Source organism: Eulemur rufifrons, chromosome 5 (genome assembly GCF_041146395.1).
Source record: "Eulemur rufifrons isolate Redbay chromosome 5, OSU_ERuf_1, whole genome shotgun sequence".
Lineage (NCBI taxonomy): Eukaryota > Metazoa > Chordata > Mammalia > Primates > Lemuridae > Eulemur > Eulemur rufifrons.
The window spans coordinates 41,959,904-41,976,929 of record NC_090987.1 but is presented as its reverse complement, the minus strand read 5'-3'; the positions used below and the strand labels follow the sequence as shown (position 1 = coordinate 41,976,929).

The following is a 17,026-nucleotide window of genomic DNA, read 5'->3' as shown; positions in this document are numbered from 1 at the left end:
GATTTAACTGGTTTTGGGGGCCTCAAAAAAATTAAAAGCTGCCAATTAAATAGTGCTTTATTTTGATCTCATTGACCTTGTATCACGCAATTACTTCTCCCTTTAGATGGGTTACTGAAAAGCTGAGAACCAAACTTGCAGCCCACGTCTAACAAAGTGTGTGAAAACTTCTGGCATGCATTTTGGGGAGTACTAACTTTGCCCCTGACGCAATCTTATTTCTCTTACCCTTGCTTTTTTTTTTCCTCTGATAGCCTAATTTCCTTTTATCTTATTAGACTTTTTCAAGTTGCCTGTTTCCTTTATGAGTTGGAGAATGTTTAAAGAGAAATGTCAATACATAATAAATAGCAAATAAAAGTGAGACTACAACATGACAGCAAGAAGAAATTACTGTAAAAAATTAATGTAGAAAAGAGGCCAAAAAAAAAAAAAAAAAAAACCCGGTCCATGAACTCAAAAATCTTTTGTAATAATCTGAGGCTTCTTAGTTTAAGGACAAGCAGCCTGTCCTCCGAGGGCATCCTTGTGTCTCATCCTAAAACAGTTACTCATTTTCATAGTGATAACCAAGTCATCAAGAAGGGAGATAGATTAAATGCTGTGTACGCTGTTTAAGAAGGCAGAACAGTATATATTCCATTTTAAAAATAAATTTTGTTTGTAAAAGGATAAGCTTTTATGAGTTACCATTATTAAATGATGTCCAAAAAAGTTGTTTTCTGTAACAGAGGAGTTGAGTGTGTCGATCTCCAGGAAGTTCTGTGGATAGCGTGTGTATCAGTATTGGAGAGCTGCTTCCAGCAGGGAGAGAATGGGAATTGAAGCTATCTGACCTTGTGTATCTGAACAAAAGAAAAAGAAAGCAAACCACTGATGTAAAGTTACTATCTGCCTTAGGGAAGTGTGTCAACATTCCACTAATAACATACTAAGTTCATTTGAAGTGAAAGCTGAGAGCCTCAGACAGAGATGATTACAGAGTTGGTGTCAGCTTACCTAACGAAACACAATTTTTTTTTTCCTTACCTGCCAGGAAATAACCTCTTACGGGGATTCTTCCAACCCCCGCCCTCGAGAATGGGACACACTGTGTCCTGTCCTCACTGGGTTTTTGCTCTGTCTTTTGTGAGGCGAACATGATAACCACTATTGCTCTGTCTTTGAATCAGGAGGACGTGGGCTGCGAGGAGAAGCTGTACTTCGGCTTGAATGAGTACAGCAAGTCTCTGCAGTGGGGGATCACAAGCCCACTTCTGAGATGTGACGAGACTTTTGAAAAAATGGTGAATACACTCTTGGAGAGGTAAATAAGGACTTCTGTCCCTTTCCTCTAGCTGTCCTTGCAGATCTAAAATAGCCAAAAGCCTTTTGTGTCAGTGCCACAGAGAGTTTGATGGAGCCCTTGAAGATGACATGCAAAGGCTGAATTAAAACAGCCTTTCCCAAGATGACCTTCTATTCCTGTGGGTTTTATGATCATCCAAGACCGGTAAAGAAGAGTAGTGACCCAAGCGGAACGTGGCACCCACCCTCCATGCTGAGTCATCTCCCAATCATGCTTCATCGCTACCACCAGGAGGTTAAAAGGGCACAGAGGGATTTACTTATTAAAGACCATTCCTTTGGAGGCCGCAGTGAGCTATGATCGTGCCACTGCACTCTAGCCTGAGTGACAGAGCAAGACCCCATCTCTTAAAAATAACAACAAAACAACCATTCTTCTGAGCTCGGGCCTCCCCGACCCTACACATCAGACTTTTACATTTTTCCCTCCTCTCTCCTCTTCCCACCACAGGCAAATACCCTCAAATGACTTGGCAAAAACTAAACTTTACTGAGAGATTTGGAGTATACACTGGAAAAAAACGAAAGCTCAGATAATTTAAGTGTGTGCAGTTCTAAGGGTACCTCCTCTAGTCCCTGACCTTAGGGATTAAGATCATGACTCTTCTGGCTTTTCTGCCTTTTTTTTTTTTTTTTTTTTTTTTCATTCCCCAGTTCCAGATCAAACTCTGGAAGAGTTTTTTTCCTCTCTGACCTTAAATCATAGACTCAAAGAGTAGGCAGAGACATTAGAATTTACCTAACCTAATAGAGGTCCCTCTCTGCACTCTGCCACAATACTCTGATCATCCAACAATGGGGGAACTGGGCAGTATTTTATGAGGCAGATTCTAATTTTTAGAAGTTCTAGTTCTTAAAACTGGCTCCAAATGATCACAAACCATCTGTTTAACAGCTTGCCCTATGATTTTTGCTAAGAAAAAAGAAAGAGAAATAAAAATGAGGACATGTGGATATATCCTGTACGGCAAGGTATAATGCCACATCGGGAAAGGGAGCAGGCTTGGAATAGGATTTGATATTTTCACAGCTGTTGGATTTGAGAAGTCTTAGCTGACACTGTGATGTTAATCCTTTCACAGCACATGGTGATCTTAAATTTCTAAAATCATCCCATGAGTCTCTCCCCTGCGAGTGTTTCCCACCCGCCCATTCCATCCACCAGCTTGACATGTCTTCTTCCCAGTAACATCAGTCACAGCTTTATAATTTGCATTTTAAATGATGGTCCCATCAACTTCTATTACAACTTCTGTGACACTTACAAAACTATAATTATTTTAATGCAGACATAATAGATTGGGGAAACTATTCACTTCTAACTCCAGAATTACTTCAGAATGTGAAATTTAAATGCCTATATATCAAAGTTACCATTTATTCTAATTTTGGCTTTTCTACATGGCCCATCAAAAAAACCTTAAGCTTTAAACCTAGTCATTTATGCTTATTTCCTCTAGCTCAGTCACCCCAGGCTAGTAACAGATATGACTTACTGAACACCTGAAGGGACCAGCCCAGGATTGCTTGAACTGAAGGATTTCTTCATTTTTCCCCAACCTGCTAAATCCTTGCAGTGTGTGAAGACATTGTTAAAGGCCTGATTAAAATCCAGACTCAGCTCTGTCTCTGACTAGCTGTATGACCTGGGACAAGTAGCTGAATTTCTCTCTGCCGGTTAATTCATTTTCCTTCTACGAAAAGGCAGAGTGGTTAGAATATAGGGCATCTATGGCCCTTCCCAGTTCTGAAATACCTCAAAAGTATTCACATATTATTCATTTGATGACCCTAATTGGTATTTGACCCTAGGCTTTTCTGTGCAAGGCCGGTGGACCACTTGTTGTATTTTAAATAGAATTACGAAGTGGAACAAAGGTGAAATCCCCCCTTAGCCGACCCAGCTGCGAGGCGGATGCATGTGCTACCAGCTGGCAGCTAGAAAGAGAGGCAGACTCCGCCCCACTGTGCCAGGCTCCACGAGAGCCTTGGCCAAGCTTGGCCCCGGCCTTGCTTTGCCAGCACTTACTTTCTGGACTAGCACCTCTTCGTGCCTGGCTGCAAATGGATCCTCTTTGCCCATTTGTCCTCATTTTGTGATCAGGCCTGGATTTCTGAGGAATAGCACCAAAACAGGAGATTTCTTTTCTACCTGCTCTGTATTGTAAAAACTGCCTATTTGAACAAAGTGAGTCTCTCACCTGGCAGTCCAGGCTCTTGCTCCCAGGCTCAGCTTTGCTCGGCTGCCTGGACTGAGCAGGGTCTCGGGTGATATGAGACCTCACCACTAGGGGGTGCTATGTCTCCAGTCAGCTCCAAGTTTTCTCTGGCACCAAGGAACAGTTTGTGGCAAGATAGTTACTGCGGCTGTGACGATGACTTCAAATTGGTAATAATAATTACCCTTTTACAGATGATACTCCACAAATTATTAATGTCTCAGTTTCCTTTACTGTAATTTTAAGTATCAGAGAAGTACATACTGACAACGCTGCTATTCTAACCCCAATGCTGCCAGCAAAAGGTGAGGCTCAAGGATGATCCATTGTGACTGTCAGCAGTTTAACCCGACTAGACCAGTGTGTCTCAAAATCTGATGTGCATACAAATCACCTGGAGGTCTTGTTAGCTGCACGTTTTGATTCAGTAAGTCTGGGTGGGGCAAGCTGGCATTTCTAACAAGCCGCCAGGTGCTGCTGCGGCTGCTGGATGATGCTGTTGGTCCACAGACCACGCTTTGAAGAGTGAAGGTCACTAGACCATCTCCAAACCTCCTTAATGTGCTACACTTATCCCAACAGGTTATGACTCACATGCTTTGGATGCTCAACTTTTCCTGCCAGTGATGTGGGATCCAAGGTCACTCTAGAGCTAAAACCCCACCAGAGATCCGTAACCCCTTCCTCACCATGCTCGATCACACTCACTGCGCAGGCCTTGCTGTTCCCAGCTGGTCCTGCTGCCTGAGTGCTAGTGCCCTGTGTTCTGTTGAAGGTACCCCAGGCTGCACAGCATGGTCGTCCGCTGCTACCTGCTCATCCAGCAATACTCGGAGGCTCTGATGGCTCTCACCACCATGGCGTCACTCCGAGACCACAGCACACCAGAAACACTCAGCATTATGGATGACCTCATCAGCTCCCCAGGAAAAAACAAAAGTGGGAGGGGACACATGCTCATTATCAGGGTGCCCTCAGTGCAGCTGGCGATGTTAGCCAAGGAGCGGCTGCAGGAGGTGCGTGACAAGCTGGGTCTGCAGTATCGGTTTGAGATCATCCTTGGGAACCCGGCCTCTGAACTCAATGTGGCAACGCACTTTGTGGCACGATTAAAGGTTAGCAATGGACAGACATTTCTCCTTCAAAATACCATTTGTTTCTGTTTTCTAGGGATCCCACATAGGTGGCTCAGGAGCCTGAGTTTAATAGGTGTTTGCACATGTGTGAATTTGGTCTTCATAACAATGTTAAGGCTAAACTAGGGAACATATTCACTTTCTTAACCGGAGCTAGAGTATAAAGATTCTGTCAAGCCCCTTTTTAGCATGTGCATGCAGTTGGTCTTCCATGCTCTCCAACTGCAGGTGCAAAAAATGAGATGACTCAATTTGACCCCATGTTTATTGACCTTGTTCAAGATGCATCTAGCCCACGGCCATCTGTTTTCTCAGAAAAAAAGGTAAGTTGTCCTCTTAGACCCCTGTGGGGTAGCCCTTTAAGTATCCTCAACTCACTGATTCTCTTCTGTTCATCCAGCCTGTCAGCTCATGTCTAGAGTCGGTAAAGTATCCTGCTTCAGTACTCACAGAGAACTACTCCTAGGCCTCTTGCATGTGGATTCCTCAAAAATTTGTTCTTTCTTTGTACTTGCTTTGACCCTCAGCCCCAAGGCTTTGGCTGGACTGTGACTTAGCCAGGTGTCCCCAAGAGGAGTTTCATGCATGACTGAGGCCCTCCTTGCTCCCTCTGCACGGCCAGTGCCTGACTGCTTGTCCCCTTACCCTCCTGTCAGGCATGGGGATGGGGGGAATAGAATTCTTAATCAACTAACCTAACTCCCTACCTTATGCCTGCTCAGTTTTTTTCTGGGGACTTTTACAATCCAATATGGCCTAGCTATTACAGATCATTTCATTAAATACCCACATACATATAGGTATGGAACTGAGCTAGGCACTGTACGTCCGAGTTAGACCAACATGGTATCTGTACACTAAATACTAAGCTATTTTGGGTTAAGAAAGATGTAGTTTGGCACAAATTTTGTGGGGGAAAAAGCACATAGTCTTGGGGAATTTGCATTTTCACCTTGGGCTGCAGTTTCCCATCTGCAAAATGAAAGAGTTGGGCTGTATGATCTCTAAGAACTCTCATTTGGGGATGATTATTTAGTGTTCAAAAGTCATTCTGCAAATGCGAATCTCTTTATTCTATTAGCTAACCTAAATTGAATAATCCAAAATGCAAACAAAATATTTTATATTAGTTTGATAAGCAATGAGAATAAAATTGTCCAAAAATACAAACTCCTATATTTAGGAGAAGTGGAAACATTTATATTTCATATGTAGATATATATTCACAATTTTAAATTATACTCATAGACTTCATTACAGCAGAATTGCTAGGATTAATGAAACACTTCTTAGAGTATAACTAATTCACTGAGACCAGTGCTTTAGGCAATATTGAATAATGATGATGAATATTGAATAATGATAATGATGAGGAATTTGGAAAGGCACTCGGATCAGCAACTCTATGCAGATCTCACACACCTACTGCCAGAGAGGATCTAAATGGATGTGAGGCTGCAGGGTCTTCTCTGGGTCTCCACTGACACTGATTAAGTGTAGCTCCTTACAGAGTCTTCGGTCATTGGTTCAGAAGGGCCGGTTACTGTGTCAGTATAAATCAGTGGGTCCTAAATAATTTTCTCCTCTGGGCCTTTGTTTGAAAACCACAATCAAGGCCTGAGTTTCTTCCCATGGCTGCTAGCTCATCAGAATCACCTGCAGGGATTTTCAAAGGGCCATTCGTCTGTGCAGCCAGGGTTGAGGACCGTTGTGCCATAAACAAAGGAGTTCTCAAGCAGTTACTTCTCAAAGCAGCAGTATCTCTCTCAGCTGGTGTGAGTAGCTGCCAGGCACCAACTACGCATAAGACAGTCCCATGTTCTCAAAACCACTGGATCACATCAACCCATTCTTTTGATACTCTCTAACTGGGAGAAAAAATATGAGATCCTGTTTGGATGTTCACATTCTAAGCAAAACTTCCTGTTGTCAGGTAGATTTTGGTTCACCTATTTCTAAGTTACCAACCCCCTTTACTATTTTCAGGATGGCATGGGTGTGCCTTTTATCTCTAGTCTTAGGTAAAATCCAACACTTTTTCCATTATGTGATCTCATTTTTGTGCTTAGCCCTAATTATCCTGTTATGTATTGTGGTTAACTTGTAAGTGATCATGAGCCCTTTGGAAGGATACAAGGTTTAAATCTAAATAAATCAGTTCCATTGCTTGAGGCCAGGAGTTAGAGACTGGCCTGAGCAACAATATAGTTAAGACCCCATCTCTACAAAAAAAAATTTTTAAAAATTAGCCAGGCATGTGGTGCGTGCCACTAGTCCCAGCTACTCAGGAGGCTGAGGCAGGAGGATCACTTGAGCCCAGGAGTTTGAGGTTGCAGTGAGCTATGATCATGCCACTGCACTGTAACCTGGGCAACAGAGCGAGACCCTGTCAATCAATCAATCAATCCATTCCTCCAGAAGGCATGTAAAGCTTTCATTAGATGTCCTTGGCCTTAAGCCCTGTATTATCGTTAAACCCAATAATTATGTAGTTTTCTGTGGTAAGTTCTCTGCAGTAAATTCATCTGGGGGGCATGGTCAGTCCATGGAAGATGTGCAGCCATCATTCATCAGAAGTAGCAGCGTGATGGAAAAGCATTTTATAGTGGGTTTGGTCTGATTGCTCTGATTGATCAAAAGTGAGACTTATTTAATAATCTTCTGAAAATAAATCTCCTCATGTATGAGAGTAAGACATTATATCTGTTATCCCATCATTATAACCCAACCTCATTATTCCTGGTGGAACCATGATCCATAGATGGTTTCTGGGAGACAAAACACATTCATGGGGAATCCCAGTGTCAGGGATATCATGAGTCCCATGTGAAGGCTATAAGTAAAATTATTCTTATTCCAGAATAGTTTGCGTTAATTCAGGTAATGTTATGGTTCCCTTTGACATAAAATAGTATGGAAAATTGAATTTTTGTGGAGAATATTTTTTCTAGGATTTTAAAAAATCTTTTTTGCCAGATTGACTTTTTTGAAGACATAGAAAGTCTCTCAAACTTGTAAACAGTTATGTAGATCCACTGATTTCCCCTTGGTATGCGTATATATAAAATAAAATATTAGGCAACAAGTAAAAGCACAAGAATGGTTAAGGTTCTTCCAGTTTTACAAATTATGGCAATTTCATTTGAAGTAATTGCGAGTATGTTTATTTCTAAAGACTGGTTTTCCTTTATTGAGCCTTTTCTCGACATCAACAAATCATTAATCAAACCGTATTATATTATCTCTTGCCTGATGGATTTCTTTTTATCCCATTTTATGTTTAGCAAAGGAAGTACCAGTCTATTTTAAAATAAAATCGTATGCATTACTTAACACCTCACTTCTTAGTCTTTGTTCCCTAAAGCATTATCAATTCATTCTTATAACTCCTCCTAGAAAGCTAATAAAAAGCAATCAGATGGTACATACTTAAAGTTTATGTAGCAGAAACCACCTCATCTACTTAAGAGATGGTCTATTTTCTTTCTGTTCTAAAATAGAAAAAAATACAAGATCTTTTCACTTTTGAGTATCTTTCAATTTGGATTTTCTTTTCAATGATATAGTTCTGTCTTCAAGATTGATGCTCCATGTATTAAAGACATACGTGTGTGTGTGTGTGTATATGTATATATATATATATATGTGTGTGTGTTAATGTAGATGAGAAATTGGTGACTAGATTCTTTGGGAAACTATGAGCAAAATGCATTACTCTTCCAAGGAGTAAAATTACTCTTCCAATTTTAAAAAAAGATTTTTTTTTAATCCTAGAAAAATATTCTCTACAAAAATTCAGTTTTCCATACTATTTCATGTCAAAGGGAACCTAACATTACCTGATTTAAAGCAAACAATTCTGGAATAGAAATCATTTTACTTATAGCCTTCACATTGGACTCATGGGGCAGGTTTTTTTCTTTTTTTTTTTTCCCTTGATCCAGATCTGGTTATATTTTTAACCTTTTGATGAGAGACTCTTTGAAGTCCCTAAGCCAATAATTGCCAGTTATTTTAAAAATCAATAAAGTAAGAAAGAGGGAAAATAACCATCAGAAGTGGTTCATTATTTTCTTGGTGAAAATGTCTGTTTTGATGGAGTTCTGAGATTCTTTTGTGAGTCATTCACAACTGAAACTGTCTTTAGTCAACCAATCCCAAGAGTTTGTCCATTATTTGAAGAAAGTATATTTAAGTGCCTTGAATCAGGTAGATTAGCCAGGATTTCTATAAGGTTTGCATCACTAGTAGGATTTTTCACATTGTATGTTTTTTTTGGCCTGTGTGGCTAATACATGAGATATACCAAGATCTCCCATTTTATCCTGTTGAGATAAAAACTGCAGGTCTCATTTTTATGGAAGTGTTTTATGTCTGCTTCTTAGTAGCAATTGAAAGATTCATATATACACACACACTTAATGGAAATCATTTGGAAGCACAATGTGTTTAAAATCTGTATAGAAAGCTGTAAAAAATGGGAAACCTCAATGAGTTTTACTTTTGTCGTATGCATCTCTTTCCACAGACTTGGAGAGGAAATGAACCAGAAGAGTGGATCCCTCGGACGTACCAAGATTTAGAAGGTCTGCCTTGTATAGTGATATTAACTGGCAAAGATCCTCTTGGAGAAACCTTTCCCAGGTACAGTTTCAATAATTAATTCTACTTTTCATTAGTTGTCCAGCTGAACTGATTATTAAAACTTGGCTGATGCACCATTATTCCATTTGTTTGGCAGGTAATGAGAAGCGGATTGTTTTATGCAGGGTTATAGGAAATACAGTCTTCCTTTATTTTCTCTTTCAAGTTTCCAGAGATACCCAGCATTTCTGGGAATGGGAGAGATGTCTGTGCATCTGAGAAATGTCTGTGCATCTAAGCAGGGCAAGCAGGAAGGAAAAGCAGGATTTTTTTTTTTTCCTGAGACAGGGTCTCATCCTGTCACCCAAGCTAGAATGTCGTGTCATGATCATAGCTCACCATAGCCTCGAACTCCTGGGCTCAAGCGATCCTCCCACCTCATCCTCCCTAGCATCTGGGACTATAGGCCCGTGCCACCACCCCCCTGATAATTTTTCTGTTTTTTGTAAAGACAGGGATCTCACCCTTGCTCAGGCTGGTCTTGAAGTCCTGGCCTCAAGCAATCCTCCTGCCTACGCAAAAAATTTTCCCCAAAGTGGTAGGATTACGGGTGTGAGCCACCATACCTGGAAAGGATTTTTTTTTTTTAAGTGCTTTTTCTTTGTTAATCTGCTATTCCTACCCCACCTCAAGGATCTGGGCTCCGTAGCTTGGAAGGCAACAACAACAATAATAAAAGCAATAACTGAATGCTTACCCTGGGTGGCAGGCCATTCATTCCTTACAATAACCATAGGAGCCCAGCACTGTTATTGGCTCTATTTTATACTTGAAGACAGTGAAGCACCAAGCAGTTAAGGTCAGTACAGCTGGGAAGTGGCAGAGCTGAGGTTTAAATCAAGGCTCGTCTTACACTGAAACCCATGCTTTTAACTGCTGCCTGTTGTTCAGATCTCCAGGCATACGTAAACTCTACGTGTTGGCCAGATGGACTCACCAACAACATAATTACTTTTGTTCAGGTCTTTGAAGTACTGTGACCTCCGGTTAATTGACTCAAGCTATTTAACTCGCACGGCCTTGGAGCAGGAGGTGGGTCTGGCATGCTGCTATGTCTCAAAAGAGGTGATCCGGGGACCCACTGTTGCCCTGGACCTCAGTGGGAAGGAGCAGGAGAGAGCTGCTGTCAGCGAGAATGACTCCGACGAACTGCTGATCGACCTGGAGCGGCCCCAGAGCAACAGTAGTGCTGTCACTGGCACTTCGGGTCAGTGCTTTCCTTTCTCTTTCCCAGATATGAGGGATGGGAGTGAGGAGGGGGGTAGGAGTGTGGAAGGTAGAGGCTTTTACTGACACTCCCAGGGCTTCAGAGGAGCCCTTGGTGACTCTGGCATCCTCTCCAGACCTCAGCGATACTTGGAAAACATGACTGTCGAACAGCCACAAAATACTTCTCTGGGTAAACTTTTAATGAAGAGCTTGGCAATAGGCTAAATATAATAAACTTTATCAACCCCAGGCTGAACCATCTTCCCTAGTCTTTCCCACCCTCAGTCTTCTCACAGTAGATGTATAAATTATACATCTCATATTTGCACAAGGGCCCTGTTTTTCTTCTAGGTCCTAAAGCTGTAAGTTTGTGCTAAGTGGCTTAGTACCTGGCATAAAATGTTTGTTTGAATGACTGACTGACTTTTCTAAATACGTAATGGCAAGTGTTTGTATACTGAAGGCTACTCTGGGGCCACTGGTCGATTGCGAAGATCCCCCATGCAGCATGCATGAAAGAGAGGCCGCTGTCATACAGAATTACTGTATGTCTCAGGGCAGCACCCGGCGTGAATGTTCTTCTGATAAATTGTATTATGGCAAATCCAACATTATTTCAATTTTTTTCTGATTATGAAAGTAATAAAGCTTGGCCAAACATGGTGAGACCCCATCTCTACAAAAAATTTAAAAATTAGCCAGGTGTAGTGGCATGCACCTGTAGTCCCAGCTACTCAGGAGGCTGAGGCAGGAGGACTGCTTGAGGCCAGGAGTTGGAGATTGCAGTGAGCTATGATGGCACCATAGCTGGGCACCATAGCTGCACTCCAGCCTGGGCAACAGAGTGAGACCCTGTCCCTTAAAAAAAAAAAAAAAGTAATAAAGCTTAAGGCAGAAAAGTTGGAGAATGTAACAAAATACAAAGAAGAAATTAAAGATGAAGCATAGGCCGGGCATGGTGGCTCACGCCTGTAATCCTAGCTCTCTGGGAGGCCGAGGCAGGCGGATCGTTTGAGCTCAGGAGTTCGAGACCAGCCTAAGCAAGAGCGAGACCCCATCTCTACTAAAAAAGAATAGAAAGAAATTAGCTGGACGACAACAACAACAACACCAACAACAACAAAAAATATATATATATATATATAAATAAAATTAGCCGGGCATGGTGGTGAATGCCTGTACTCCCAGCTACTTGGGAGGCTGAGGCAGGAGGATCGCTTGAGCCCAGGAGTTTGAGGTTGCTGTGAGCTAGGCTGATGCCACGGCACTCACTCTAGTCTGGGCAACAGAGAGAGACTCTGTCTAAAAAAAAAAAAAAAAAAAAAAATGAAGCATAATCCCACTACCAGAGGTAACCACCAATGATGTTGGGTCACATGTCCCTCCTTCTTTCCCTTTTTTAAACTATCATTGAGATGATTCTGGATCACATGGATGACATATACATACAAACACACACACAATTTATTTATTTATTTATTTATTTATTTATTTTTTGAGACAGAGTCTCTCTCTGTTGCCTGGGCTAGAGTGCTGTGGCGTCAGGGTAGCTCACAGCAACCTCAAACTCCTGGGCTCAGGTGATCCTTCTGCCTCAGCCTCCCAAGTAGCTAGAACTACAGGCACTTACCACCATGCCCAGCTAATTTTTTCTACATATTTTTAGTTGTCCAGCTAATTTCTTTCTATTTTTAGTAGAGATAGGGTCTCGCTCTTGCTGAGGCTGGTCTCGAACTCCTGAGCTCAAACAATCCACCCACCTTGGCCTCCCAGAGTGCTAGGATGACGGGCGTGAGCCACCGCGCCTGGCTAACACACACACAATTTTGTGTCCAAAAGCCCTAGTTTTCCTGTTCATTCTGTCAGCAACTGTTGGACGGCTCTGTGGGGGCGCTAAAGGGGCAGGGATCTGTGCGGGCTTCTGCCGTAGTGACCCAGCCCCGGGAGCCTGAGGACTGCCCTTCCGCTGCGTATGCCCAGCTGGTCCCCTCGGCCAAGGGTTGGGGCTACTGTGGTTACCACTCTACCTCCCTCAACCCCACCTCTACAGGTGCACAGTTTTCTCTCTGAGACTTCAGAGAGATTTCAGGTTAGTCAAGAGGTTCAGAGGGTAGTACAGGGTAACAGAAGGGATGGGGAGCCATCACACGTAGGACCTTTTGCATTCCGGCACCAGGAAGGCACGGTGAGGAGGGGGAGTCTGTCTTCCTTCCCGTGGTCCTTTAGTCACATGCCTTCCTCTCCCTTCACTCTCAGAGCTGCCCCCCAGTTTTCTTGTCCTTGCTCCCATTAACTGGGACAGAGGTAATGGTTTGCCTTTGGCTGTTTAGTTTCCCTCCCCACAGGCCACGCTGAGGTGATGCGGGGCCTCACTGCCCAGGGAACCCAGGGCCATAGGGGGAAGGGCAACGTTTCCTGTAAGAAGGAACGACACGAAAGCCGGATGAGCAGGTGGAGTGACTTGGTTTTAACAACCTCCAGTCAGTGGCCATTCAGGATTTCCCAAGGTGGGGATTTGACCCACATGCTTGGACAGCACCAATCTGAGCTCAGAGAGGGCCGTTAGTCCTGAATATAATGAGCTTCTGTTTGTCCTCAGACCAAAGAGTGGCTGATCTCTTTGAGGAAAAAACATATTTGAAGTTCATTGCCAAATATGCAGGGATCCTTGGGGCAGAGCAACCCCTCATTTGGAGATTATGCCTTCACATGGCGACATCCCCAGCCCTGGTTTGGAAGTGGCTGCAGCCTCGGATTTTATCCACAGCCACAGGTGTGAGGCCCTCAGCTCGCAGAAGGAAGCCACTGGAGTAGGACCTGAATATGCAGCCTATGCTGGGCAGGGTCCCAGAAGGAATCAGACAGCAGATTCAAGTGAGGTCATTTGAGGAGAGTTTAATAAAGTGACTATTACAAAGATAAGGGCTTAGAAAAGGAGCAAGCGGTGGTGTAGAACTGGGTCTAGTTAATCCCAGGGAGCCCTGCCCACCACTGGGCCTGAAGTGAGGAAAGCGAACAGTTACTGGGACCTGAGCCGAAGCCCTCGGTAGAAAGGTGGCGAACCCAGGCTGACCATGCAGGGGGAAGCGGGGAAGAAATAACCAACTTCCTGCTGGTGTTTCCTATTGGCCAAACCCACCGAGAAGCCAGGGCAAGGGAGCGGGATGGGCCAGGGTGGGCAGTGAGGCAAAGGGACGGTTTTGAGCACAGGATCTGTAGCCGCAGAGCTGAGTGAGGTGTCAGCTGCTTTCCTGGCCTCTGCCTCCCTCCCAGAGGTGCCAGGCGCGTGGGAGGAGCACACCTTAGCGTCAGTAACAGGGTGGGCACGGGGTGGCCTCTGTCCTTCCTCTTTCAGGTTCCATCATGGAGAATGGGGTGAGCTCTTCCAGCACGGCCGACAAGTCCCAGAAGCAGTCCCTGACCCTCAGCTTCCAGAGCCCAGCCCCCAGTGTAGGGCTGGATGAAGGGGTCTCCGCCGGCATAGCCGGAGCTGGGGAGGCTCTAAAGCAGGAGTGCGATTCCCTGGGCCCCCAGCTGGCGAGCAGCACCACCTCCAAGCCTTCGTCATCCTCCTCGGGACCCAGGACCCTTCCGTGGCCAGGACAGCCTATCAGAGGCTGTAGGGGCCTGCATGCGGCCCTGCCGCCAATCGTGATCTTATCCAAAGCAGCCTACAGCCTTCTGGGCTCTCAGAAGGGTGGCAAGCTGCCCTCCTCCTCGTCCCTGCTGCCCCACGCCGATGTGGCCTGGGTGAGCTCCCTGCGGCCATTCCTGCACAAGGACATGAGCAGCGAGGAGCAGTCCCTCTACTACAGGCAGTGGACCTCTGCCCGGCAGCACCACGCTGACTACAGCAACCATCCGGACCCGGCCTCTGGCACCCGGACCTTCCACCCCCGGCGGCTGCTGCTGACTGGGCCCCCCCAGGTAGGGACAGGCCAGGCTGGGCCCTGTCATAGGCTACGGTTGGTGCATCTTCCCTGGGAAGGAAGAAGCCAGGGAACCTCTTGTGGGGGGTGGGGGGTGGGGAGTGGGCATGACAGAGCCACGAGGACCTCATTCAGGCCTCTGAGAGGCAGGAGACACTGAAGAGCCAAGGTGTGAAATCTCTTTTCTTTTTTCTTCCCCTCCTCCAACCCCTCCCCAATGAAAAATATTTCCATCAGGTGGGAAAGACTGGCTCCTATTTACAGTTCCTTAGGATCCTCTTCCGCATGCTCATCAGGCTCCTGGAGGTGGATGTGTACGACGAGGAGGAGATCAACGCTGGTGAGTTCTGAGCCAGAGCCTTGGGGGGGCGGTTGAGGGGCAAGATGTGAAGACATTAAACACCAAATCCTGGAGTCTGCTTCTGCCTTCTGGGATTTCTACAATACCTAACTTGCAGTGTTACTGTGAGGTTAAAGAAAATATGCCCAGCAAATAGTTCTAAGTAAACTGTGGCCTTTTTTTTTTTTTTCCAGCTCCTTGAGGTCAGGGGTGGAGTATTCTACTTCTGGCCTCCCTCTCTCCACAACGTCCAGCAAGATGCTGGGCACAGAGGCATTTTATAAAGCCCTGTTAGGCAGATTAATTGCCTAGATGGTCACACTGTTATAAAATTCAATGTGTAGTACTCAACTGCTTAAGCATCCAGGGCATATTTATATTCCAGATATTAGTCCTGGGTTGGTTAGCTGGAGTATATCTTATATTTTAACCATAGGCTCTGAGTGAAGGCATAGGATTACTGTAATGAAATGAAAACGTCTATGCATAGAACCAAATGCTAGCACCACAAACAAAATCCCTTCCCGTGTGCAGTAAGAGACAGGGGGAGCCAGTGTGCAGAGCAGGATCCTTCAGCCATCTAACCCCAGGGAGACACTTCCATTTTGTGGCTAAGAACAGTGGGCTCAAAACTATGGCTTCACACCTCAGAACCACGCTGGAGGGGAACTGCGGGGAGGCTACCAGGTAGAAGTTCTCCTCAGGCCCTTCAAAGATGAGTCCAGAGTAGGGAAAGCCCTCGGCATCACCTGTCGAGTTAGCTCTTGGAGATCTCACCACACTTGTTTTCCCTAAATAGTTGGACCTGTTCCCTGACCAGCCCAAGGGACTAGTTTAAATGCAGGCCAAGAGTAAGTAAAATCAGACTTATTTAATCATTTTATCATGGCTTCACATGGCTTCAGCACTATTTCCATTCCTCATCAATTCCCACCCATGATTTTAGACACACACACACACACACACACACACACGATCTTGTCTTACCATCCGTGTCTCCCTGCGTCCCTAGCTGAGCTGCAGCAACTCCCCAGGTCCCCCCCAGAGGAGAACCAGAGCTCCAGGTTGGCCTCAGAACACCCCAGGCCCCTGGAAGGGGGCGGGGCCCCGAAGGGCAAAGGCAGAGCCAAGCAGACCAGGAGTCGGGCCTGGCATTCCTGCCAGCTTTCCCACCAGGCTCCTTGGCACCACGACAGAGTGATGCCTTTGGTTTTATCCTCGGATCATGCTACAGTGATCTTGAATGTCACCCTGTGTCTGTGAGCTGGGAGTCTGTTACAGCCCACTGGACAGGAGAACCTGGCCTTTGTAGTGAGACACACTATTAGTGTGGCTTTCTTCCTTCTCCCTCGTTTCAGTGCAGGTTAATGCAACGGTGTTCTGAAGAGGCACAATGACACCTTTTTAAAAAACTAGAATAATCTTGAAACTTTAAATAAAGCACAAACTTTAACTCAGGGATATAAAAATAAATGGTATTATTCGTGTTAAAAGATAATAGTTGTACCTCGGTCTTTAGACTTTTTATCAAAGTTTATTTCCTTTATCCCTTTGAAAGTTGTCTTAAGCTACTTTTTGATCCTGTAAATTTTCATTATTAACAATGATCATCTATTGGATACCTGCCTGTGTGCCTGCCACTGTCTCGGCGCTTTAAATACACCATCTCTTATACTTAGCAGAATGCAGGACGCTGAGGGGGGAGGGGTGGTGCCTAGGGTGTGAAGTGGGAAGGGGGAGGGCCTGCATTCACACCCAGGTCCCTGGCTTTCAGCCTTGACTGCATATTGGAACACACTAAGGAGTCATAAACAATACGAGGGGTCCTGGGTAGTAGAAGGTAATGATTTAACTGTTCTGGGGTAGGTGGCTTGAGTGTGGGGAGTCCTACAAGCTCCCGAGGTGATCCTACAATAACGTGTGGGAAACACTGGGAATCTTGATCAGTGCATCCTAAAATCTCTTGGATGTCAATATCTTAGCACCCCACAGCTAAAATTATAAAACAATTTAGATCATCAAAATTAATCAAGCTTTTAAGGATATTTGGGGTAGGTGGAAGACTCAGTTGATTTTATAGATACGGGAGTTTATAAACTGGGTCTGTAGAGACCAATGCTGGGGGGTCAGTGAGGACAAACATTCCTTTCAGCTTGAGTCTGAAGAATTCTGGCTCCTTCTACCCTGGGACAGAGAAGCTCA

The 17,026-nt window shown here is 44.6% G+C and overlaps 1 protein-coding gene across 1 annotated transcript in view; it reads left to right on the top strand.

The window, feature by feature from the left end:
• The window catches only part of GREB1L (GREB1 like retinoic acid receptor coactivator), a 229,932-nt gene that overhangs the window by 195,538 nt on the left and 17,368 nt on the right, over window positions 1-17,026 (top strand). Inside the window, exons 19-24 of the mRNA XM_069468527.1 lie at window positions 1,173-1,306; window positions 4,342-4,681; window positions 9,231-9,346; window positions 10,309-10,553; window positions 13,911-14,482; window positions 14,722-14,824. Coding sequence (XP_069324628.1) covers window positions 1,173-1,306; window positions 4,342-4,681; window positions 9,231-9,346; window positions 10,309-10,553; window positions 13,911-14,482; window positions 14,722-14,824 — 1,510 coding nt within the window. The remainder of the gene's footprint in view (window positions 1-1,172; window positions 1,307-4,341; window positions 4,682-9,230; window positions 9,347-10,308; window positions 10,554-13,910; window positions 14,483-14,721; window positions 14,825-17,026) is intronic.